General features: G+C 34.4%; 2 protein-coding genes across 2 annotated transcripts; one reads left to right on the top strand and one right to left on the bottom strand.

Moving 5' to 3' along the window:
- The first annotated feature begins 100 nt into the window (after positions 1 to 100).
- LOC129000406 (uncharacterized) lies at positions 101 to 6,276 on the top strand. Its single transcript, XM_054427370.1, has 4 exons — positions 101 to 235; positions 1,244 to 1,483; positions 2,841 to 3,024; positions 4,787 to 6,276. The coding sequence occupies exons 1-4, from the start codon at positions 101 to 103 to the stop codon at positions 6,274 to 6,276; spliced, it is 2,049 nt and encodes a 682-aa protein (XP_054283345.1).
- Positions 6,277 to 8,004: 1,728 nt separating this feature from the next.
- Positions 8,005 to 25,484, bottom strand: LOC129000822 (esterase B1-like). Its single transcript, XM_054427849.1, has 11 exons — positions 25,391 to 25,484; positions 20,603 to 20,789; positions 18,372 to 18,530; positions 17,649 to 17,805; positions 17,129 to 17,314; positions 16,198 to 16,397; positions 14,298 to 14,472; positions 13,230 to 13,405; positions 12,524 to 12,701; positions 10,321 to 10,453; positions 8,005 to 9,245 (listed from the first exon to the last, which is right to left on the bottom strand). The coding sequence occupies exons 2-11, from the start codon at positions 20,750 to 20,752 to the stop codon at positions 9,089 to 9,091; spliced, it is 1,671 nt and encodes a 556-aa protein (XP_054283824.1). The 5' UTR covers positions 20,753 to 20,789; positions 25,391 to 25,484; the 3' UTR covers positions 8,005 to 9,088.
- Positions 25,485 to 26,307: the final 823 nt, after the last annotated feature.

Raw genomic sequence — 26,307 nt, 5'->3', positions numbered from 1 at the left:
TATTTGTATGTTGACTTCAGAGTTTATTAAAACCTATCATTAGGTCTATTCATAATGAGTTTTATTTGCACTTCAATTTAATAAACTCTTTTCACAAGTCATGGACAAACTCCTCAAGCCTGACCGATTTGATGTAGAGCCAGAAAGTGATGGTGCAGAAGAACAATGGCTGCATTGGTACCAGACTTTTACCAATTTCCTTGAGGAATGTGACTCTAATGCAACAAATGAAAAGGTAAAACTACGTTTACTTGTTAATCACATTAGTCCATCTGTCTACAAATACATCTCTGGAGCTACAAAATTTGATGAAGCTATAGCTATTTTAAAAGAACTCTATATCCGTCCTAAGAATGAGATTTATTCCAGACATCTTCTAGCAACTCGTTTTCAGAAGTCAGGGGAATCAGTTGACCAATATTTACAAGCTTTGAAAGATTTAAGTAAACCTTGTAATTTTTCCCAAGTTTCTGCAGAACAAAATAAAAATGACTATATTCGTGATGCATTTATCAGAGGTTTGATTTCCCCAGTTATCCGACAAAGACTTCTAGAAAATAAAACATTAACTTTGAATGAGGCTTTTGAGAAAGCTAGAGTTTTGGAATTAGCTCAGTATCAATCAGAATATTATAACAAGCAACATTCTCAATTAAATTGCATACAACATTCTACTACTTCAGAACCAGAATCTGTCAAAAGTAACATGTCCTCAAATAATGCAGAGGAAACTTGTTTATCAGCCACTTCCTGGAAATGTTATTTCTGTGGTTCCAGTAAAAAACATACTAGAAGTGAATGTCCTGCTGCAAATCATATTTGTCATTCTTGTGGCAAGAAAGGACATTTCATGAAGGTTTGTAAGTCAGGAAGTAATTCATTACCTCCTACAAAACTTGACTCTAAAAAAACGTTTAGCAAAAATCCAGCTACATGTGCAGCTGCACCAAAATCTTTATCTAAATCTACTATTACGATTGAAGTAAATGGGATTAAAACTGATGCCTTAGTTGATACTGGTAGTTCGGAAACATTTATTAGTAAATCTCTAGTAGAAAAGAGGGGAATAACAATCTTTCCAACCACCGTTAGTGTTACTATGGCTTCTACTTCTTATCAACCAGTTACAGCTGGCTACAGTCTTGTTGATTTGTCGATTCAAGGTCATATTTACAACAAAACTAAACTCCTTGTTTTAGACGGCTTATGCGCTGATGTTGTCTTAGGACATGACATTTTCAAGGAACACTCAAGCGTTGAAGTCTCATTTGGGGGTAAGAAACCTACGCTGAAGGTGTGCGGACTTACAGCAGCTAAGGTTGCACCCGTCCACTTGTTTTCAAACTTAACTCTTGACTGTAGACCTATTGCAGTTAAGTCACGACGTTATTCAGAAGAAGATTCGAAATTCATAAAAGAAGAAACTGAACGCTTGTTGAAAGAGGGTATCATTGAACCAAGCACTTCACCTTGGAGAGCACAAGTACTTGTAGTTAAAGGTGAAACAAAAAAGAAGCGAATGTGCATTGATTATTCCCAAACAATAAATCGATTCACTCAACTTGACGCCTACCCACTTCCCAGAGTTGAAGATGTCGTTAACAAAGTTTCAAAGTTCAGTGTTTTTAGCACTATTGACCTTAAGAGTGCTTACCATCAAATACAAATTGAAAATGAAGAACGAATATATACAGCATTTGAAGCCTGTGGGCGCCTTTACCAATTTTGCAGAATTCCTTTTGGTGTTACGAATGGTGTCTCCTGTTTCCAAAGAGAAATTGATTCAATCATACAAAAAGAAGGACTTGAATGCACTGTAGCTTACCTGGACGATGTAACAGTTGGAGGGAGGAATAAAGATGAACATGATACAAATTTGAACAAGTTTTTTGATGTAGCCAAGAAGTACAACTTAACTCTGAACATGGAAAAATGCTCTTTTGCACAAGACAAAATCCATCTGTTAGGATATTTAGTAACAAAGAACGAAATCCGTGCTGATCCAGACCGTCTTCAGCCGCTCTTGAAACTACCACTTCCTCATGATGGCCAATCATTGCGTCGAACCATGGGCATGTTCGCTCACTATTCAGACTTTATCAAGAGTTTTTCAGAGAAGATTCAGCCCCTTTCATCGACTAAAAGTTTTCCATTATCAGAAGAAGCAATTAACTCCTTCAATGAATTGAAAAATGAAATATGAAAATGAAATGAAATGAAAAAGTGCTTTATTGTACATAATAATCATAATTACATAATACAGTCTACCTCCTTATGTACAACATATACAACACTAACTTGCACATAAAATAAAATAAAATCATAGGTACTGCTAAAATAAAAAAACCTAACACTTATTAAACAATGGTCAATGTTGACCGTCTGTTTGGTTGGCAACATACAGACCTTCTCCTTAACAAAAATAAAACAATTCCAACTGTACAGTAATATAAAAGGAAAAAAACAATCATTTATACACTTTTAACTTCATTTACAAAAAACATTTTTAATATATATATATACATAAGGAAAAAAACAATTAAATAAGTAACGTCTAACTATGGTACATGCAGCAGAGAGTCGTATTAAAAATTAAATTCTTGGATTAAATCCCATCTATAAAACCAAGCCTCCCTTAAAAATTTACAGAAAAAACTCCAATCCTCCCCATTTAAATATGAAATAAACTCAGCTTGAGCCAAGAAACGTCTACCCAACCATTTAAATCTAATGTTTTTTAAAATTGGACATTCTGCTACAAAATGAAATACTGTTTCATCTTTATTTAAATTACAAAGGGAGCAAAGCCCACTTCCATCATTCCAAGGTTTATAATTCAGATGAATCAGCTGAGCTCTAGCCTTAATAAGCCACGACACAAGTCCAATGTCAGCCTTATCAGTCAGCAATGTCCTGCCGCCGCGGTCAAGGTCAAGGAGCAAGTACTGGTCTCGATATCGCGCTGTCATCGCTTGCCCTACACAAAAACCACGCCATCGCTCTCTCTCGCACTCGACCACTGTCGTAAGCTGCGCCACTACCCGCTCCCTCTGTTGTTCCCACGACTTAAAATCAATCTCAATATCGAACTTCCTACCAAGTAATTTCCAGAGTGAAATACAACCAACATTCTTTGTAATAATTTCTCCTAACAAAGCTCTAGGCAAACGATCTGTTGACATTTTATACATGATTTTCTTTAAATAATTTATATTTTGACCTAATGTGAATATATGCAATTTTTCAAAATTTGTCTCTAAATACAAAACATAGTTTTCGGTATTTCTAGGCAAATTTAACAACTTTTTAATGAACTTCCTTTGAACGGCTTCTACCTGTGCACTTTCGTAACAACCCCAAACTTGTGCACTGTAACACAAAATGGATCTAATAATGGAATTAAAACAAATACATTTTGAACTAAAAGAAGCAGTCCTACAATTTAACAATCTTGACCATGATGAGCTTATAGCAAACTTTGCTATTCTAGATTTCTCCTTAAAATGTGTCTCCCAGGATAAGGATGTCGTAAACAAAACACCTAAATATTTATATTCATTTACAATTTCTACAGGATTCCCCTTATAAAACCACTTACAATTTTTATCCAATTTCCCCCCTTTCCTAAAAACTATTATCTTTGATTTTGTTAGATTCACTTTTAAATTCCAATTATCACAATATTTTTCTAAATTTGAAATCATCAGCTGTAGACAGGTCGCCGTAGGAGCCAAAAATACTATATCATCTGCGTACATCAACATATTGATTTTTCTGCCTGCACAATGAAGACCTCCCCCAATAAAATCAGGCATGTCATTTATAAATAAACTGAACGCAATCGGAGAGCTGATACATCCTTGCCTCAGACCCACATTTGTGCTGAAAGGTACAGTAACCCCCTCCTTACACCAAACACTTGAAACTGTACCTGTATACATATTTTTTATCACTTCAATCATTTTCGTCGACATACCTAGGCACGATAATTTAAATATCAAAGCATTCCTATCTATTGTGTCGAAAGCCGACGAAAAATCCACAAAAAATGCAAACACCTTTCCCCTCTTAACATTAAGCTGCAAACTTAAAATAGAATAAAGATTAAAGATATTATCCACTGTTGAATAACCTTGTCTAAACCCTGCTTGGAATTCTGTTAAAGTTTACGTTTTTCAACCCACTCAGTCAATCTATTGTTCATTAAACTTACAAATATTTTACAAATGCAATCGATGAATGACAAACCCCTGTAATTTTCAACCTGATTAATATCCCCCTTTTTATGTAATGGAAAGATAATGGATTTTTTAAAACTGTGAGCTAAATTGCATTCGAAAAACATTTTATTGTAAACATCTAATAACTTCAACATAAAAACATCAGGAGAATTTTTAAAAAACTCATACGGCACCCTGTCTACACCTGGAGCCTTATTACATCCTACTCCTGAGAGCACGGCTTTTAATTCCAGCAGTGTAAAATTGCAATCAAGGTCATTGTCCTCAACTAGAGGGAGCGCATAACTGACGCAAGCAGACGACAGCGGCGGGTTAAGCAAATTCTGAAAGTGGTTGACCCACTTATCTGGTGCAATGTTTCCCACGCCCTTATCTCGATCCTTTATCTTTAAAACATTCATGGCTTTCCAGAACGATTTTGAGTCCTTCACATTTCTAACGCCGTCGATTAATTGATCAAAATATAGTTTTTTCTTGTTTTTTTCTGAAAAATGAAATAGTAACTGCAACTAAAGCCCCAATCCAAAATGACATACCATTTACAGTTGAGACCGATGCATCTGAGTTTGCAATCGGCTCAACCTTGTCACAAGCAGGACGTCCAGTAGCTTTTTATTCGAAAACATTATCAAAATCTGAAAAGAACCATTCTTCTGTTGAAAAAGAAGCTCAAGCAATCGTAGAATCTCTTAAGAAGTGGAGACACTATCTTATTGGCCGGCCATTCCTACTCATTACAGACCAAAGATCAGTTTCTTTCATGTTTGACAATAAAAGATTTGGAAAAATAAAGAATGAAAAGATACAACTTTGGCGTTTAGAACTGTCTTGTTTCAAGTATGATATCGTATATCGACCAGGCAAGGAAAATGGAGTTGCAGACACCATGTCACGATTGTGTGGAACGATTTGTGGTCGTCCAAACTTAAATGATATCCACACGAGCCTGTGTCACCCGGGAGTGACAAGATTTTACCACTGGATTAGATCGAAAAACTTACCTTTTTCACTGGAAGAAGTTCGTCGTACTACAGCTCAATGTCGAATTTGTGCTGAACTTAAGCCTAGGTTTTGTAAATATGAAGGTACGTTAATCAAAGCTACAGCACCTTTTGAGCGACTAAACTTAGACTTTAAAGGACCAATTCCAAGTGCTACGCAAAATAAATACATATTAACTGTTGTAGACGAGTATTCACGATATCCATTTGCTTTCCCCTGTAGAGACATGACTTCCAGTACCGTGATTGAGAAACTGAAAGAAATGTTTACAATTTTTGGTATGCCTTCATTCATTCATTCAGACCGAGGAACGTCATTAATGTCAGACGAATTAAAGTCTTTCTTACAAACTCATGGTGTTGCGTCAAGCCACTCTTCTGCTTATAATCCTAGAGGGAATGGCCAAGTAGAGAGATTCAATGGCACTATATGGAAGACTGTTATGCTTGCCCTCAGAACCCAAGACCTACCCGTAAAGTATTGGGAATCAGTTCTTCCTGAAGCACTTCACTCAATAAGGTCATTATTATGTACATCAACCAATACAACACCTCATGAACTGATGTTTAAGCACCCCAGAAGATCGTATTATGGAGGTTCAGTTCCAAGCTGGCTGTCACAACCCGGCCCAGTGCTGTTGAGAAAGCACAACAGACCCAGCAAGTATGACTCACTTGTAGAAGAGGTAGAACTTATTCAAGCAAATCCAGGTTATGCTCATGTGAAACTCCCAAATGGACAAGAGAAGACAGTATCCATAAGAGATCTGGCCCCAGCACCTGGACAATCATCTTTAGAAACAGACTACCAATTGCCAGAAACATGTGGAAATGAACAAGTTATTCAAGAACCGGAGGTTTCATTTGATCAAGAACAAGTTGAAAATGATTGTAGTGGGACATTAAGTGACACGAATGTACCAGTTGAACATGCAAACAGTTCTTGCAAAGACTCAAGTTCAGTGCCTTCCAAAACGCATCCACAGCGTATACGGCAAAGACCTTACTATCTAAAAGACTACTTCTCGTTTTAGGGTGGGAAGAATGTGATAATATTTTTATACATATGAACTGTTATTATTCCTTACTGTATTTATGAATTTATTTATTGTCTCACAGTTGTTCTTTGTTTACTATTTACATTTTGTATTTGTATGTTGACTTCAGAGTTTATTAAAACCTATCATTAGGTCTATTCATAATGAGTTTTATTTGCACTTCAATCGTAATCCTTAGCTTTATACATTTGATCCTGGCTAACAAAACAGCTAATCTTAGTCAGCAACAAAGCTACACGGATCATCACATTCCATTCCACACCTTCACCATAGCCTCCTCTTATACAAGGCCAAGGAGTTTGTGTGTAGTAACCACAATGCATGCCTGTTGCCATGGTAATAACAGAAATAACAAAAGTGTAAACATAAACATTGTATATCTATATTATTAAAAGAATTTTTAGGATTTTTCTGTGCAGCAAATCAACCCCTAAATATTTATTTTTATAGACATATTGGGTATCAATTTAAAGCTCTAATCTTCTAGGTGTGCCTATTGCGGGTTTGGATGATATCCCGTGAAAGCCCTCTGTTCTATAGGTTTTTTTTTAGTTTGTGCTACATTCTGTTGTCAATCATCTAAACTTTTTCAAGTTGACATTTGTTTACATCAAAACCGATGGCCATGATAAAATTTTTTTACATCTATATGAAAGTGGGGTTATCTGAAGTTGGTGATATTTCAGTGAATTCAAGTAAAATGTTGTAATAATATTTGTATAAAAATGTAAAGAAGAAAATGACTTACGTTAGATATTGTGTTGTGAGAGGATTTTGTTTTCATAGTATATTTTATTGATGTTTTGGGGAATTCAAGTAAAATGTTGTAATGTTATTTGTGTAAAGAAGTAAATGACTTGCATTCGATTTTCTGTTTTCATTGTATGTTTCATTAGTATTTGTAATTTTTCTTAGATGCTTGAAGATATTGTGCATGCAATAAAAATATTAGGGCTCGCAATGTAAATAATAGGGATATGATGAGACATAGGTAATTGTTTTCACCCTTATCAGGTATATACCAAATATATCACGGATTTTGGAGTTACAAAGTGACACAGGCTGCTAGCACTCTTTATTATAAATTAGTGTTTCGGTTTGACACGATTTTCAATTTTTTTATTTAGGTTTTTGATGGTGATTTTCCTATGAAAAAGAAAAATAGTAAAATAGGATTTTAATAAAAATTGCTACAACAACTTTTAGAAAATTTTAGAATATTGTAGGGTTATTTTAATTTTTTTTATGTTAAAAACTCAAATGCAATTACAATTCAAAAGTTGTTGTAGGTTTTGTGATTTTTCCTATAAAATATCATAGTACCTAACCCCCACCGCATATGCAATATAAGCTTTGTTGACAAGCTATATAATGGGAGAAAGAACGTGTCAGTTTGCTGTACCGCTTATTTATTTGTAACGTTTAAAATGGATCTCAAATTACACTTAGATGATCTAAGATGACACTATTAAAAATGCATTGAGAACAACAAAAATTGAATAACATAGGTTTTGTATTTGATGAAATGTTATGGTAGATATGCACGTGCTAACAGAAGTTGTTTTATTTGATAACAAATTTACTTTCACATGAATTGGTAAAGGCAGTACTGTTCATAATTTCAAAAAAATTAAAAGTATTTTATCAGAACTGTCAACGACGTATTTAACTTATTGTCGGAAAGGTTCAGTAATAACAAGCATCATTCATTGGAATTTTATTTGTATTAACTCTTGTAAGGAATGAGAACATTTTATGTTATCAAGTCAAAAACAATACTACATGGAGTACCTTAACTATAAAGTAAGGCAGTATGTCATTTCAGATGAGAGTGGCAATCTAAAATCGACAGCATTCCCTACAGTTATTAGTCCTAAAACTATTTTCTAACATAATATATCCAAATGCTTGCAAAATAAACATTGACATGGCTTAGTATAAAAAATAAATTTCACCAGACCAGTGACCAGTGTAAATTACCACAGTTTATTTACTACAGAACAAGTCCTGCAATGTTCTAGCCTTGACAAAATAAACAATTTTGATTTACTGTCTTGACCTTGGCATTAACAGAAATGGTCAGTGATGTGATTTAAATCAGCGAAGATATTATACTTACAAGAAACACATGTAAAATAATATACGTTCTATATGTAAGATATGAACTGATATGAATAGAAAATATATCAAAATGAGTTAAATGGTCCAAAAGTTATGTGTTTTAACTTTGATGTATTATTAAAAGAAATAGTATGTTTTACCATGAAACATTTTATTTAATGTATTTACAAACAGGATATTAGAAGAGGCAAAGCTAGTCAATCATCAACAGCTGACTATACCTTCCATGTAGCCTTTACAGTATGGTTTCATCATGAACTTGCAGAAAATAAATAAGAGAGTTGCATGTAGTTCTTTCTCTCCTTTTTAAAGAGAAAAGCGGCCTGTTTTAACCTATAATTTGGCCATTGACATTAGGTCTTAAATGCATGTGCATGCAAATTATCAAGCAAATGGGGAGCAGGTGGGGGGACAAGGATGAACTGCACTGATATATTTTAACTGACGGCACAGGGACGTGCAGTCGTGCACCCACGACATCGCTACCTTAAATTTGGTAGACTGTCTCACTATCCACAGAGCCACTGTCTCATCACACTGGGTTCTCTTACTTACCCCTCTATAGTCAATTATAGCCCGAGAGAGATTTTGAGAAAATAATTGTGAGCAAAATTAAAAATACTGATTAGTTACTCTTTAAGCTTGCATAACTGCCAAGTAAACTATATTAACAATATTTGTCTGCGATCTGCAGCCAAAAGTTGATTCTGTCAGCAAAAGGCATTCCTTCTTTGACAGTCCAGTCAGTCCCGATGTCCATGTAGCAGGGACTGGACTGGGAGTCCGGGGTCCACCTCACTCCACATTCAGCCACATTTGGATTTCTGGATCAACATCATAAAACAATGCTGAATTTATTCCAGTTTAAAGAGCTTAAATTGTACTACTGTAATTACCTACCTGTTTTGTTGCCTACGTTCGCTGAAGGGTGTATTCACCCTATGTACATTTTGTCAGCTATTATGGCATTTTAAAGTGGGTCTTATATTATCATATCACAAACACCAACACTACGAATTGTCTACTACACAAATGATTTAGTCACTGGTATCGTGGAGGGGCCAAACGGGTGACACTTTGACGGACATATGGCGGAGTCATAGATCTTTCCTCCTCAAGTTAATTTCTTACACTGATGGGGCTGGGGAGGTTAAAATTTGTTGTAAATAGACTATTCATAAATTTGTCATAAAAAATAAGTCATTCATATTTCTGTAAGTCAATAAGTCAGTCCTAAAAATAGTCATTCACCTATTGGGTCTGATGATGATTAGAGTGTCCAATTGAAATTGATCACCACTTACCATCGTTTATGTATATTTACAATCTTGTGGCGTTTCTTTTATTTACTTTCCGTAATTAAATGAATACAAAAACTCCTTGAAGATAAATTATTCATTGATTTATTTGTGATTGTTATTATAGTGTTTTCACCTCATCTTTCAAATAGAAAATTCAGAGTTTTGAAAAACAAGTTGGTGGACACACTCACAATAGAGAAATAGGTAAAAATTAGCAAAATTCCTGGTTTTAGATGTAACTCACAAATAATCTACCTACTGTGGATTGTTTCAGTTGTTCCTCTCTCATCAAGCTTGGTCATCATAGGTAAACTACTAGTCCTAAATTAAGCTATTGCACCCTGGGGCCGATATATTGGCCTTTGAATGGTATAACAATGGCCTTGGAGGTCTCATCATATGGTTTGAAAAAGTAATTAACTGAAGTAGGTACAACTTTATTTCACAATAAAAAATTGTAAACCTTTTTCCACTTGTTGAACAAAGAAATTGAGTGTGTATAAAATTTACTGTTAAGTATGCAGGCCTCTATTAAAATGAAAATATTATTTGTCTGTCACACTTTACTGAATGGATATATAAAGAGTAATTTGCTCACCCAGTTCGTGCAAAGGAAGTCCATGCTTTTACATGTTTGGAAATCCCTTCCCTGTGTTCATCTGTCAATTCTGGTAATGACAAGAAGGAGGTGGTTCTGAAGAGGTACATAAAATCGGCTGCATGGCAAGTTTCTGTTTAAAACAGACCATGTTGCATTTTAAAATTATTATTATTATCAATTATCAATCATTGATATGGGGACACCACCAGGGTGTGTATTTTAACCCAAATATGAGTGTAAAATGGTGAGAGATCATGGTGGAAGGAAAAAACATAGGTGTGCTATTCCCGTCATATTCTGAAGTCACTTGGATTGCAAACAAAAGATCACCTGATTGTAACTGTCAAATTAGTATATTTATTTGTTTTGATTTGGTTGTTATTGTTTTTATGATGTGTGTTTTTATGAAAAAAAACAATAACAATCAAATCAAAACAAATACATACTAATTTGACAGTTACAATCAGGTGATCTTTTGTTTGCAATCCGAGTGACGTCAGAATATGACGGGAATAGCATACCTATGTTTTTCCTTCCACCATGGTGAGAGATGATCTGAGTAGCTTTGTTTGTTACTGACTAAGATCAGCTGCTTCAATAGCCAGATTTTATTTGAAGCATGGATGGGAACAGATGGGTCTAGTTTCGAAAGCAGCATATGAGCTAAGTTCTCTGAGTAATGTAGCCTTGTAAACGACTCTTAGTAACTCGCCAGAATAATTAATTAAATCACTATTCACAATGATAAATGGAATTCTTAAATACTGTTATGTACTTTTAAGATCCTCTCCTCAACAGCTCTACCACGTTTCATGTGTTGCACACCAGCAGACCTGACCGTGATCAACATAGTGATGTATTTCCAACTGGGAGACAAAGCTGTACACATATCGGAAAGCTCAAATACTGGTTAACCTAGTTCTGGTGAAGTACTTCTTAACTTGTCACCTTGATTAGCACATGTCAGGCTTATAGCAGCTTTTTTTAGTTATCTTCATAAAAAAGTTAACGTTTTGTTATTAAGGTTTGCTTATGAATGTTTTTTATGTTACTCTTTAAATGTGATATATCTAGTAAAAGGTTAACATCTCCTACTACAATGGATGATCACATTACCTACCCTGTGTGCTGTCAAAATACAACGCATTACAAATGTTTCTCATAGTGTGATTAGTGTGGAATTCCTAAAGCAAGATTTTTAAAACTTTTGCCATGCAACTCTTAGGGTAACAGCTACACATTTTGCATCTCTAAAACCAGCTGATGTCAATTTGGCAGCATTTTTTGCCTGTTGTGAAATATTGTGTGTAAGGCTGCGGCCACACTGACGTTTTTTTCACAAATGCAGCACAAATAAAGTTAGGGTGGCATTGAAATGAAAAGGCGCTCGCTACTGCAGGAACACACTGTGCTTGGCACTCCCCATTACATTTAATGCTGCTCATATTTTTTGCCTGTTTTCCCACTGCATTTTTGCGTGAAAAACACCCGTGTGGCCAAAGCCTAACAAAGCAATTTACATGTGCAGAAATACAGATTTTACTCCTTACTGGTGTTAGCTTTCTTCTACTTCCGCTGACTCTTCTACACACCTTTAGCTTACATAATTTGTTCTTTTAGAAAGGCGTAACAAGTATAATGAAAAGACTCTTTAGGTTCACAGTTTTCATCACAGAGCATAGAATAAATATAGAGGCGTCTGGAGTGGAGCAGGATTCTTGTACCAAGATGGCGGCCGGCCCGGTCTGCATTTACATAACCATAGAAACCACCAATCAATATTTACTTTTAAAACTCTCACCTCTGAACTTTGAAAGCTCACGAGGCAGAGTCCTAGGTCAATATCGAAGGGGGAATAGTTCTATATGCATCCTCAAAGCAGTAGCTTCATCTAATTCATAAAGTAGCATAGAATAACACAGTGGTAATGATGCTGTGTTTTCAAAGTTCCGAGTCCGACTCTCTTACCAAGATGGCGGAAATCGGCTTCACTACTGGTATAGCTGTAGGTATAGGAGTGGCGACTCTATATTTATTCTATGCTCTGTGGTTTTCATTTGATTACAAAAGTAGCTTGATGAAGCTTATTTACTGAATAAACTTAATTTTTCTCTCAAGGTCATTTCAATTTTCATCTCAGCCCATGTTCAAGCTTGTTACACTGTTTGGGAATATTTTCTTCCTCGCACATGTACTGTACCTGAACGAGATAGCAAGGCAGCCATGGGATTGTCAGGACCCATCATGGATGCAAATAACTGGCAGTAACAGTTCTTGTGGTTTGTGAACAAGTAGGAGTATACAGGTTGAGAGGAGTTTGACAACAAGTACCTCCTGGTATCACCAAGTCCGACGTTAAACAGGTAGTCACTCTCAAACTGCAGAGTAGAAAAGTAACTTTAGCAATAATAAATCAGTATTCTGATTCCCCATAAAATATTTATGAGAAAATAATAAAATACCGTAGCTAAATTTTACATAGGATGTTCGGATCAGGCCATCACTTAAGATAGTAAATGTATCATGAATGCACATCTGACAAGCAAAGGATAATGTTTTGTTTCAGTTTTTAAGTTCTCTTGATAAAATTTGGTAGTGTAAAAATGTTTACAATTTGTACCAGACAAAAGAAATTTTACACTTTTGATTAATTTAACCATATATACAATATTTATCCAAGTTAGTCAGTTAAGTTGCCTAACATAATATTGTAATCCAATTTGTAAAAAAAAACAGAATTTGTTAAACAATTAATTTAATTAGTTTTTGGGCGACACTCTTGCAACAAAGAAGAAAATTGCCAATAAAAAAAATTTTTACAGGACGTTAGTTCTCTCATGATATCAGGTGTACGTTATAAAATAAATAAATATATATATGCTATAATTATAATATACTACACATACAGCAAGTAATTCCTCAATGTTTTTCACAGCTTTTCCTTTGAAGTAGAACTCCTTGATTGCATCTTGTACTTTTTTATGTTCTTCACTACCCAGCTTTATCCCCAAAGATGGGGGAACGAGTATTTCTGGCTTGGCATTCATTGCATTGGGGAGGAGGTCAAAACTCAGCTTGTACACTGAAAATGATGCAAAATGTTTTGTTGGGCCTACTTTACTTTATAGTATAAGTGCTATTCATGTAAAGCCTGTGGTATATTAAAGTATTACCTATAAGTTATTCCATATTCTTTGTCTTACATGATTTGTTGTGTTATGGTAACACTGTGTTGAAACGTATCTTTTGTATATCGGTGACTTCCGTTATCCTATACTAGACACATGCTCTGTAACTGTATGGATCCACTACCATGTATTGTGCTGTGATTATAATAATAAATTCCAGTGTTAGTAAAAATATACTGTATTTATTTTTAATAACCAACAGGTGAAAATACAAAGCCTGTTTCACACTTTCAATTTTTACTTGTAAATTCTAGGTGAACAAGCCAAATTTAGCGATGAGTTTGCAAACGTTATAATATGGTTAACAAATTATGTGAATTCAAAGTTCAAGCCAGAAGTTTGATTGTGTGTGAGAGCATCAGTTCAGTTAATCAAATCAGTTCATATAATGTTTTATATAATAAACCAATTTGAAACCAATACCAATATTAATGTTTTATCTGCTTTTCATCGGTGAGCGTCAAAGTCGAACAACGGGTTTCAATGACTAGAGGGGAGAAAAAGCTGTGCGAGTTAAGCACTTCAACTTAAGCAAGATCACAAAAGTGTATCTTATTTTTTGTTTAGTTGCATTCTTTTGCTTTACAGAGTTGTTATCATTTCAGCGATCAAATGTCTTTGGTTTGTAATAAACATGTTTTTTGTTAATTATATGACTTATTACAGTTTTTGGTTCCATTGAGTGATATACCGTTTGAACATAAAATTTTGGTCTTCATAAACGTAGAGTTACTAATATTTCGTCTCTTATTGTTATATGTTGTGTACGGTTTAAAGTGGACTTACTCATTATAAATAAAGCAGACACAGATCCCTCATTCTCACACACTCCCAGAATGGTTGGTACTTTGTTGTATTCTCCTCTCTTCATTAGGTTAGTAGGAGTGTCCGGGAGGAATTTGTCATCTCCAGCAACCTCTACGCAAGGAGAGAACACTAATCCGACCAACATTATGTAGTCCTGTGAAAGAGTATTGAATGTAGTAAGTGAATGCTTGAAACTAAAAGCTCCAAGAATCATTCACTGATCCAGCTGTCTTTTATCATTGGGCTTTTAATAAATGATGCTGACTTATGAAACACAGCTGGTCTTATAGTCAGTAATAAAGCTAGATAAGCCATCATACACTCCATTCTACACTCACATTATTTGGGTTAAAAATATAGGTGGCGTCCCCAGCTCGAATGATAATAATAATAATTTAATTGAGCAAATTTAATAATTTTTTGTAAATACTGCAGTAAAAGTAAAAACAGTTATTAAACAAGTTAATACATGCCCTGGTCTAAAATAGCTCTTTTCCCTCTGGGAAGTATATAGTTTTTTTTTAGTCCCTAAGGAGTAAAATTCGGCTGCTGTAAACTCACTTGTAAAATTCAATTGTAAGCGATTGTGACGGCCTGGCATATTTGCCTCATTTTGTTGTCATTTGTTAAATTTGAGCTTAAGCTGATTGGCCTTACTCCCTAAACCTGGCCCGTTGGCTATCACCGAATATTTGCTAGGTTGATGTGTCGACCGTATTTAGCAATATTGTATTTTATTTAACTTCATATAAGTCTCCAAGTGAACCTTAAAACTCATACTCCAATTCATTTCATTACTTTGTAGCCCTACAATAATCCTAACCAGACGTCGTGGCTTAGCCGGATATACCCTCGCTATGGGGAATGCGCTGACTTTGCAGTGCACGTGGATCGTGATAAGCAATGTTACATTTCTAGACTCGTTTCTCGCTTCAATTAGTTTCATTAGCGCCTGTTGTAATCGTTTGGGCCCAGCACTAGTCGGACAGCCGTTGTTACATTGAATCGTGGGCTGAGCGCTCAGCGTGCGCTGATTGGCTGACAATGGTCATGTAACCACGCTGATGCTTCCGCTCTGACAACGCCGAAGCCTCAGATGGCGCCGAGATGTAGGGTCCTAAGGTCGGGTCTGCGCGCACGGTCTCACCCTTTCTTTTACTCTTACTCCTTTCTTCTAAGTCCGTGTACGGTCTAAATTCAGTATTGTAATTTGTAGTATTCGGTTGGTTGCGGTTTGATTTTTAATTTGTAATGTGTTATTTTGATCGATATAATTGTTAAAGCTGAATTTTTAAGTAATAAAGTGTTATCTGATCCCTCATCCACGAGTTTAATTGGTCTCCTGCTCCCAACCGGTACGAAGACTACAAGAGATGGTGTCGACCTGCGACACGATCACATTAATTAAATCGATTGTTTTGATCGGTTGTAGCTTATTGTTGCGAGCTTATTACTAGTTCGGCATATTGGTAGTAATTTACACTAACACAATTTTAATAGATGAACTTATGGAACCAACAGCTGATTGTTTGAATTAGCAAAATTTAAAACAAGCTGGAAATTGTTTTGAGAGGTTATCTTTACATGATAAGTGTTTTCGTGTTCAAATCAGTTGTTTAAACATTTGTGTGCAATATGCTGAAAAATATAGTTCATCATACGGGCAAAAAGTGTCTTTTCAACCCTCGTACATTATTCGACCTCCGCTTTGCCTCAGGCGTGAAACTTGAGCTCGGGTCGAAAAGAATTACTTACTCCCTAGTGATGCAATATACTATTTAACTATTTTCTGTCATCTTATGAACACAAAACTCATAATCTTGTAAAAAAGTTGTAGGTGTATAGCAAGTAAGTTCAAGTAAAAACTAAAAAAGCTCACCTCATCCTTGATGAATACTTCTGTAGCTTTAACAATGTCATCACTTGGAATAGACTTCAGAAATTCAAATACTTCATGAGGATCATCTGATGTACAACCTAAAGTTTTCGCAAGTTTCATTCCAACTTTTTTTGGTGATGGTTGAAAAGCCCATGGATCCTGACAAAACCCACTTTGGATAATAGCTTTGTGAAACAAACCTATAAAACATGACCGGGTTAGTTGGAATCATATGAAATATTTACACAAGCTCTATATGCATAACAGATGTACAATGTTTAAAATCTTGGTGTTTTTACTTAAATTTGGTACAGGAATATATTTAAGTAGGTATTTGTGGATCAAGCCAATTAGTATCAGCATAGATAAAACATACTCCCTTAGTAGATTTCTCATCCTTATGGAACAGCTGAAGACAATTTTATTGTTAGTTCTGTACGGTTTTTTGTAGAGGTCGTGTTTTGTTTACAATTTGTTTCCCGTTATTACAGCCATTTAAAACCTCGTTTAACCAAATAATACGATTTAATCATAAACAATAACTTGTCCCCTAGTTATATAACCAAACAGTAAAGCACAAATCAAGAAATTAACCCTAAAATATTAGAAACAAAGTTTCGTCGACACTAGCGCCCATGTGTCACATACATGAACTAGACACGAAAAACGTGCTTCAAAATTTACAATGGGATGAGAAGTCTACTTGTGTTGGTTAGTCTACGGTATCAGACATGATGGGATGTTCCAACTGACTATATTTTACTCTGGCCAAAATATAAACGTCTTAGCGAAAATCTTTCTAATTACCATACCTCCATCCTGGCTTTCAGTTTTTTAACTAATCCTAGAATTTCTGTTGTGCTTACTTAAAAGATAAATTGATAACTTCTTATCAATTCATAAATTTAAAATAAGAAAATCTGTTAAGTACCTTTAGACAGAGGAGACAGCAGATGGTATTGCACTGAAGCACCTCCTGCACTGATACCAAAGATGGTGACATTGTTTGAGTCTCCTCCGAAACTATCAATGTTGTCTTGGACCCATCTGAGAGCTAATGTTTGGTCCTTGAGTCCTGCGTTGCCTGGAACCTCTTCATTTTCAAAAGAGAGGAAGCCTGACAAGACAATGAAACACATCACATAATAGTCTTCAGCCAAATTATTTCATTCATAAATGAATAAAACTACCTGCATTACTGTTACAAATTGCATTTTGTTAAAAGTTGGTGTATTCGACAAAAGATAGTTATTAATATCAGCACACTCTTGTGATGGCACAATTCAAATACATTGATTTTCATTTTAAAACTCCTGGCTATTATAACTGTGGCTACTTGTATAGTCTATGGTGATAAAAAATAGCTAGTTCTTCTTGTATTTTTGTGCTAAACATTGCCATATTATTAAAAACATCAAATTTGTATACATATTACACTGTATCAATATTACCAAACGCTCCACATCGATAGTTCAAGGACACCAACACAATGTCTTCTGTTATGAAGTAGTCTGGTCCTGCAGCCTTTGAGCCTCCAGATCCCCCAGCAAAACCTCCTCCGTGGATGTGGACCATCACTGGCTTCTTGAGACCACTCTTCTCTGGCAGCTGGAACAGTTTGCTATTGACAATATTTGATGCATTAGGTTGATCAATTAGTAAATAACTATCTTATTTGTTATTGAAGAATTTGTTCATTGCATTAGTATCAACCCTTGTGAAAATGACGTTCAGCCTTATTCAACAAAATTATAAAATAACTAAGAGTTGTGGGCTTATTGAGATTGGAACACACACACACAAAATTAAAACTCTTAATTATTTTTGACATATACCTGTAACTGCAAAGAAAAATAAGTGACTACATAAGGAAGCTTATACACCTCCAGATGTAGGCGTAGGCCTATAAACGCCTCCAGATGTGGTCCCATCAATAAGCTACAACCTATTATAGCTCATTGGTTTAAGAGTAGGAAAATCCTGAGGATTTTCTAAAACAAAGGAGCAAAACAGGTCTTGAACTTCAAACATGATCTGAGGCAAATATCAAAATAAATATTCAAATTAATTGTTATCTTAAATCACATTTTCATATCCTATGATTCTTTTAATTTTCCAGACTGTTAAAAACCACATGTCTGTACTGTACTTTTATGATACCACCTAAGTCTAACCTGCTTTATGTAGATGTTGAGATAGAGACAGTCCTCTTCTCCATCAGTTTCCTTGTTGGGGTCAGTCCCTGGGAGTCGCAGGAGCAGACGCTGCTTAGGGTCGTGTCCGTCTTCCAATGCATCTCTCACGCCTGTCCATCCACCATAGGGCAGAGGGGCCTGAAAAAAAAAAACAGTGACAATTTTTAAAACATTTGTATTTAGAATGAATTTCAAAAGTGTTGAGGTTGAAAATTACAATGGAGGTAATTTTCCACAGTAGAAACTTATTCTGAAAAATTTCTAGATATTTATATCTCTAAAGGGGTTTTAAAATGATCATCGATGGCTCATAAATGAGCAACACCTATTATATGTATTTCAATAAACCAGCCAGATATAGAAATAAAATGGTCCACACCATTACTTTCTGATGTGGTATGACCCCCAGAGAAAAACGGGACTGATTTCATTTAGCCCATCTAAGTGTAGAAACATACAGACAGCGTAGCGTAGCGCAGCGCAGCGTAGCGTAGCCGAGCGCAGCGTTGTCCAATACACACAGAGAGCGCAGCGTAGCGTAGCGCATTATAGGTTGTAGACGGTCTTAAAGGTACATCAGTATAAAGGATGGCTCTTTCGAAGACGACTCTTATAAGTTTTGTCGAATATACCTTAAGGTATCAGTTTTTGATCAGTAGAAGTGTCGGGGTGCACGAAGTTTGTAAAGGCAGGGGCAAACATGGTGAATACATCTTATTTCCAATCCTTAGGAAACACGAGTCTCGGTTTAAGAATTACACAAGAAGGTCGACTACAACGTTCGATTACATATTTAGTTTGGTGAAGGATGATTGAGAGAAGCTGACAACTAATTGGAGGAGACCAATTGGTGCAGAAAAGAGACTAGTATTGACTTTATCTACTTCTATTCATACTATTACCAGCTTAAATATACTTTTTAAGTAAAAAAAATAAGTGATGTTTTGACGAAAACAATTGATAAAGTAAATTTAGGACAATGCAATTTTGTATGAAAATACCCCCACCTCAGCAAACCTGCAGACTAAGCAAATTTCCATTTGACCGATTAGATTTTTAATTAAATCCATTTAAATAACCTTATGCCAAACAAGTACCTAGGTTTGCTGCTACAGGGAGGGCAATGAAGTACGTTTTTAGTAAAATATCAATAGATTAGTATAAATTAAGTTGATTTGCCAAGTTTGATGAAAATATATCCGTAAACAAGCAAACTACAACAACTAACTTATTCTCATTCTCTTTAAGAATAACATGGGAATTTTAAATGTATAACTTTTTGAATTTTCTTCGTAACCAATAACCTTACAAAAACACTTTAATATACTATAAAATTTGATTATTTAACCTTTTTAAAATGATTTGGAGAGGAATTGGAAATGTTTGTGTTTTGAGGGTCAAAAATGAGAAAATTAAATGTTTGCCCCATAAAACCGAATTTTTACCCCATAAAACCCCCATAAACACCTGTTCCCATGGTCCGATCATGCTGGTTTGCCAACTCATTCAAGATTGTCCCATCTCACACCTTCAAGCCAAATTTAATCAAAATCGGACCAAAATTACTCAAGTTATCACGTTCACGGACACGTCTAATAAATCGCACCCCTGCCCCCTTAAATTCGGTAAAACAGGGGAAGCACACAGGGGACGGGCGGGGACTTTTAGGGTGTGATTTTACATACCATAATGGACATCTGTGGAAAAATTAGCTTTATATCTCTCATTTCCGGGTAAAAACCTAGATTGACTGGGCTATTAAGCGTGTCTGCAGTCGAATGCGCTCCAATACGCTCTGAGAAAAACAAAATAGTTTGTTCCTCGGTCGTACGCTACGCCGAAATACGCTACTAGTATGTCATACCTCATTTCAATGCACGGGTTTGATTTAAAACATGCGCTTAAAGCAGCCGGTAACACGAACTTAAAATTATTTTAGACGATAAACTTAATATTCAAAACCCCATTACAAGAACATACTTTTAAGCTCTCAAATTTTTAATAAATTTTTGTAATACCATCAAAGTCTAGATGTCATATGATATTGAATAATAATATCATGATAACATTAGCCTACATGTTATCTTTTACTATTAATACAACTATCTACCAATCATCAATGCATGAAACATTCTAAAATACAATTTGAAAAAGTTAAGGCAGTTACAATTATGAATTGTGTAAAACATTCATTTCTTTTTATCTCTTACCTTGAACCTGAGTTCTCCAACAGGTGGCTTTCCGTAGGGAATTCCTCTGAAAGAGTAGTATTTCTCTCCATCAAATGCAGAAGTTTGAGTTCTGCCTTTCAGAGTTCCCAGTTTTGTCTCTATCAGTACGGTTTCTATCTGCTCCTCCATCTTAATCTCACAAGCAGCTGTTAGGTTGAAGGATTAACTGTCAAAAAACACTATTAGTTAAAAGTTACACCATGGATAAAACATACTCCCTTAGTAGATTTCTCATCCTTATATGGATCATTTGAAGACAATTTTATTGTTAGTTCCGTCCCGTGTACTGTAGAGGTTGTGTTTTGTTTACAATTTGTTTCTTGTTATTTCAGTCATTTAAAACCTTGTCTAACAAAATAAAACGATCTACAGTAATCATAAACAATAACTCGTCCCCTAATATATACCGTAACTATTGACTATGCTGTAACCAAACAATAAAGAAAAAATCAAGAGGAATTAAATCTAAAATAATAGAAACAAAATTTTGTTGACACTAGCGATTAGTGCCACTGGACATGAACTAGACACAAAAAACGAGCTTGAAAATTTACAATGGGATGAGAAGACTACTTGTGTTGGTTGGTCTATGACATTACACATTTTCCCTTAACTCTGAAGCACTGCTTTTGTTTTCAGTCAGTACGAATGGTTGGATTAATATTGACTGTTGTATTTTTTTAATACATCAATGATTGTCTGGTTATAGTACACACCTTCAATAGTATAGGGAAAATAGGCATATTAATCCGTCAAGATCGTCGATTGAGTATCCGTGCAGTTGCCAAAACTGTGGGAATTGACAAAGAATCTGTTCGGCAAATATTACATGAAAAATTCAATATGAGAAAAGTGTGTTCCAAAATGGTGCCAAAATCCTGACATCTGATCTGACATCTTAAAAAAACATTAGAGAAGATCCTGGACTGTGGGAAAGAGTTATTGTGTGTGACGAATTATGGTGTTTTACCTATGACCCAGAAACTTTGCGAAAATCAATGCACTGGATGAGTCTGAATTCACTACGAATGAAGAAAGCTCAAATGTCAAAATCAAAATTCAAGGCCATAATGATTGTTTTTTCTTACATCCATGGAATTTTGCATGAAATTGGGTTCCTGGAGGTCAAACCTTGAATAAAGAATACTATCTTGAGATTTTGACTACCCTTCGTGAGGGAGTACAAAGAAAGCAGCCAGAGTTGTGGAAGAACAAGTCGTGGATAAGACATTTTTGGCCAAGCATGAGATCCCTCTGTTGGGACATCCACCCTACTCACCAGGCCTAGCTCTGCGTGATTTATTTATGTTCCCAAAAGTGAAGGAGGCCTTGAAGGGGGCCAGAGACTGTGGAAGCTGGGAAACAAAAAGCGACGGAGACTTTGAACATGCTGTCAGAAAATGACTTAAAACACTGTTTTGAACAATGGGAAATTTGAATGAAAAGATGTAGGGATAGTGGAGTATATAGTGTATATTGAAGGTGATAAGGATAAAGTTGTAAAGGGAAAAAATTAAAACAGTTACGCTAAAAATTCTGTTTTTTTCGAGCCACACCTTGTATATTAACTGTAGACATAGGCGCCCACAGAGGAGTGCAAGGGGGTGCGCTTGCACCCCCCTGGCTAAAAAATAAGAAATAAATTTAATACCCATAATGTTCTGTAATCAATTAGGTTTTTAAGGAATTTATAAAAGTACGTTCATAATGGTCATGTCTAAGAAATGTTTTAAGTTTATGTTTAAACCAAATAAGTAGTTGACTCACAGATGTGCTATTCTATTACTACTATTCAAAAATCAAAACATCAACTTTCTTGGCTGTTATTGAGGCTTTATTCGACTGTTATTTTATTTTTCTTTATAGTTGTTTGGTTTGTGGATTTGACCATGTAAATTATACATAATGAATTTCAAATAGCTTATTAATTTAATGTTGGCATATAAATGATGACTTGATGCACAATATACTATTTTGTTTTGGTTGGTTCTATGTGTTACAAAATAGTGTAAAAATACGTTTTAAAACACTATATTTACAGAAATTTTCAGACCCCCGAATGTTTGTTAGACCTATTGCACCCCCCTGTTCCAAACCTTGCGAGCGCCCATGGCTGTAGATTTGATCCATTTTTTTTGGACACCCTGTATTTATTATTCATTGAAGATTTAAAAGTAAAAATACAATGAAAAGTAACTAGGAGATTTTTTATTCTTGTTTCCAATGACAACCTTGGATCTTGAGAGGAGAGGCCTTGGATAATGCAAGTCATGACTATTTGTTTTGCTGAATGGAGCACTTACTGCACAAGGCTCGAAACAGTTCAAACATGTTAAAAGATAAAGTGCTATGTTAGTTGAAAAAAATATTATTTTGTATCTTAAAATGTAATATAGAAATAAGAATGTTTTTGGTTGGCAATGACTAATCAGCAATTTATTAGCAAGTCTGAAAATATACTTAGAATATAGTGTTCCCTCTTTGATTTATGATCAACTTCCGGATATATATTTTTATTTTTCTGGTAACGGGGTTTTATGGGAGCTTTTATGGGGTAAAAATTGGTTTTTCTCATTTTTGACCCTAAAAACATAAAATTTCAAAACTCTAGACCTTCTTAAAGAGCTTAAAAACCAAATAATTCAGTACATCAAAGTGATTTTGTACAGTTATTAGTTACGGAGAAAATTAAAAAAAAAATTATTTTAAAATTCCCATGTTATTTATTCTTATGAAGAATATTGTAAAAAGTTGTAATTTGCTTGTTTATGGATATATTTTAATTAAATTTGGCAAATTTATTTATTTTATACTAAGCTATTAACATTTTACTAAAAACACACTTTATTAGTTTCCCTGTAGCAGCAAACCAAGGTACTTGTTAGCCTAATGTTGTTTAAATAGATTTATTTGAAAATCAATTCAGAATAATTGAAATTCGCTTAGACAGCAGGTTTGCTGCGGCGGGGGTATTTTTCTTTCAATTTATTGTTCTCATTTTTTCAACTAGTTTTATATTTACCTACTAGGCAAACTATACATTTTCTTATGAAAGTATTTTTGTAATAAAAAAAACAGTGTTTCAACAGAGTTAACAACAAAATTTGTTAATTAAAACAAATTGTTGATAAGTGATTTTGATGCATAACACAACTGCTGTTAACAAAATATTTTAAACTCCGTAATAATTTCCAACACCTTCTTGTGGAAAACATAATGTGTGTTGTGATACTGAAAATCTTTTGGAAACATCAAAATGTAAAAAAATTAACTATTGTGTTCTGTGGATTGTTGGAAACTTTGGTTTAAAACTCATGTAGCCATCCCATATTCAAATTGTGATGAAAAGTGTGTGTTTGAGACTATTTCTGACACTTGCTACAATTATAACTCAGAGTCTGGCCTTGCATTGTTGGGCGGTCCAGTGGTCTACACACGCATCACATGTAAACTATTTTGAATTGCACTGACGAATACCACTTAATGTACTTGTAATGATATATTTTTAAGTAAATAAGGAAAATTTCCCGCACTAAATGGTCATTGTGTTACACTGTGCTAATTTGCAACTAAAAAGACTAATCAACTGGGTCTGTGCATTAATGTCAGTGACTTTGTTTACTATCTTATTCACAAGCTTCTATAAAGAAGATTAATCCATATTTTGTTAAATTTTTAAAAACGATTCACTAGGTACCTAAACCATAAAATTAAAGGGTGACTTGAAGTTAAATATTAATATATTTATATTGTGCATTATTATGTGAAAATTCAACACTTTTTATAATTTTAAATAAGTTACCTATAGTGCAAAAGATTAAAAAAATTGCCGAGGAATAAATTATAATTAGGATTAAAAAGAATACATAATCAAAACTGTATCTATATATATAGTGTCCCCGTACTCTCTTCCAACCTTTTAAGGTATTATTCCTGGACCAAAGGCAGACTGATTTGTATATTTATATATTATAGATACCTATATCACGTTACAAATTTCCAAAACTTGATCTATTTACCAAATTTCAATTCACTAAAAAAACCGTTATTAAATGATATTTGGAAATTTTTACTTAATATTTTAGATGGTTTCTGGTCCAGGAATGATACCTACCTTAGATTAAAGGTTGGTAAAGAGTTGGGAGAAAGACACTCGGTTTACTTGTTCATGATGAAGATGTCTGTTACTACAAAATATACAAGTATTGTATGGAACATATTAGCGTTAAAACTCATTATAATGCCACTATAGGGATGAAAAAATGTTGGCCGTTTTAATCATCATTAATCCAGGTGCAAAAACATTTTGTATGAACAATTACAGTTAACTTGTTTGTCAACAGTTTAAAAAAATAATCTTAAGATTATAGTGACTTTTAAAAACACTTACTTAATAGAATAGTTTCAAATTTTTGCTTTTCTTTAAAATACCGTAAAAAAATCATAGGGTGAGGAAGAAGGTTGCATTTTCATTTTGCAGATAGATACATCTATATAAATAAAATTAGAGTTTTGTTATAACTAAAAATTTAGGTTTAAATTCCCTTAGTAAGACTACCTACTGTATGTTTTAGTGATTTTTTTTTAGTTTGTATGGCATTTTCTTTTGTATTTATTTAGCCTATCATTAAAATTAACAAAAAATATTTTGTTGCTTGACATTACATTGATTAAAACTTGATCAACTAGAGGTCTCAGGCCATACATTTCTTTTCCTACTGCTATTCACCCAACACAGATAAAGTTTAACAACAAAGCCCAACTTACATTGTGTTCAATCTAGTGTCCACACTGCTAGTGCATCAGCTGCTCTTAACTCCTCCCAAACCACCACAATCAGCCTCAAGGTTGGCAATCCTGTTTACTGATTGTGTAATGATAGGAACCAGCACAGCCAACACTGTCACATGAAAAGCAATCACTCAGATTAGACTGTGTATACCAACATAGCTAAAAGCCTGTGATAAGTGGCTTTATCACTAGTCACTACAGACATCAATGTCAAAGTTAATAACAAAAGTACATTAGCTGGCAATGCCACTATTACCAGCATAATCGTACTATGCAATACATAAAAAGTTGTTATTAAATTTTCCCTGTCCACATGCTAATAACTTCAATAACATTGAATGCAAATACGAAAAAAAAACCACTTAAGAAATGGGATGGGTAGGTACTGGGTACTAGGTAGTCAAGAATTAATAATCTCAACATTAAAAAAAATAATTTTAAAATAATCAAAATTTTGTAAAAACTTTGGAGCATACGTAAAAAAAATTGTTAACTCTGTAAAAACTGAATAAAGACAATACACCTTTTGAAGTTTTTAAATTTGTAATGTGAAAAATATTAAATTGTTGGTAGTCTCAAGAATTAGTCATGCACTTAACAATTTGTTTAAATAGTTTTGATAAGTTTTTTGAAACTCAAAGTCTAAGCTTAAATTATGTTCTAATAATGAACACACAACTTTTCTCAATATGATAAAATTATATTTAAAGCATAGATTAACATTATAAAGTAGGTACCAATAATATTATTAGATATAATATATGTAAAATAAGTGAATCAATACACTATCTCAACCAGTATTCTAAAGCTCTATTAAATCTTTTAAAATACTTGTGGTCATTAATTACCGATAACTTTAAAATTACAAAATTAAAAACTTAACATAGATATTC

This window comes from Macrosteles quadrilineatus, unplaced genomic scaffold (assembly GCF_028750875.1).
Source record: "Macrosteles quadrilineatus isolate MER2022 unplaced genomic scaffold, UCM_ALF_1.0 Scaffold_8__2_contigs__length_117827958, whole genome shotgun sequence".
In the NCBI taxonomy this organism is placed as follows: Eukaryota; Metazoa; Arthropoda; class Insecta; order Hemiptera; family Cicadellidae; genus Macrosteles; species Macrosteles quadrilineatus.
The sequence above is the reverse complement of the archived record's forward strand: the minus strand, read 5'-3'. Positions and strand labels throughout refer to the sequence as shown.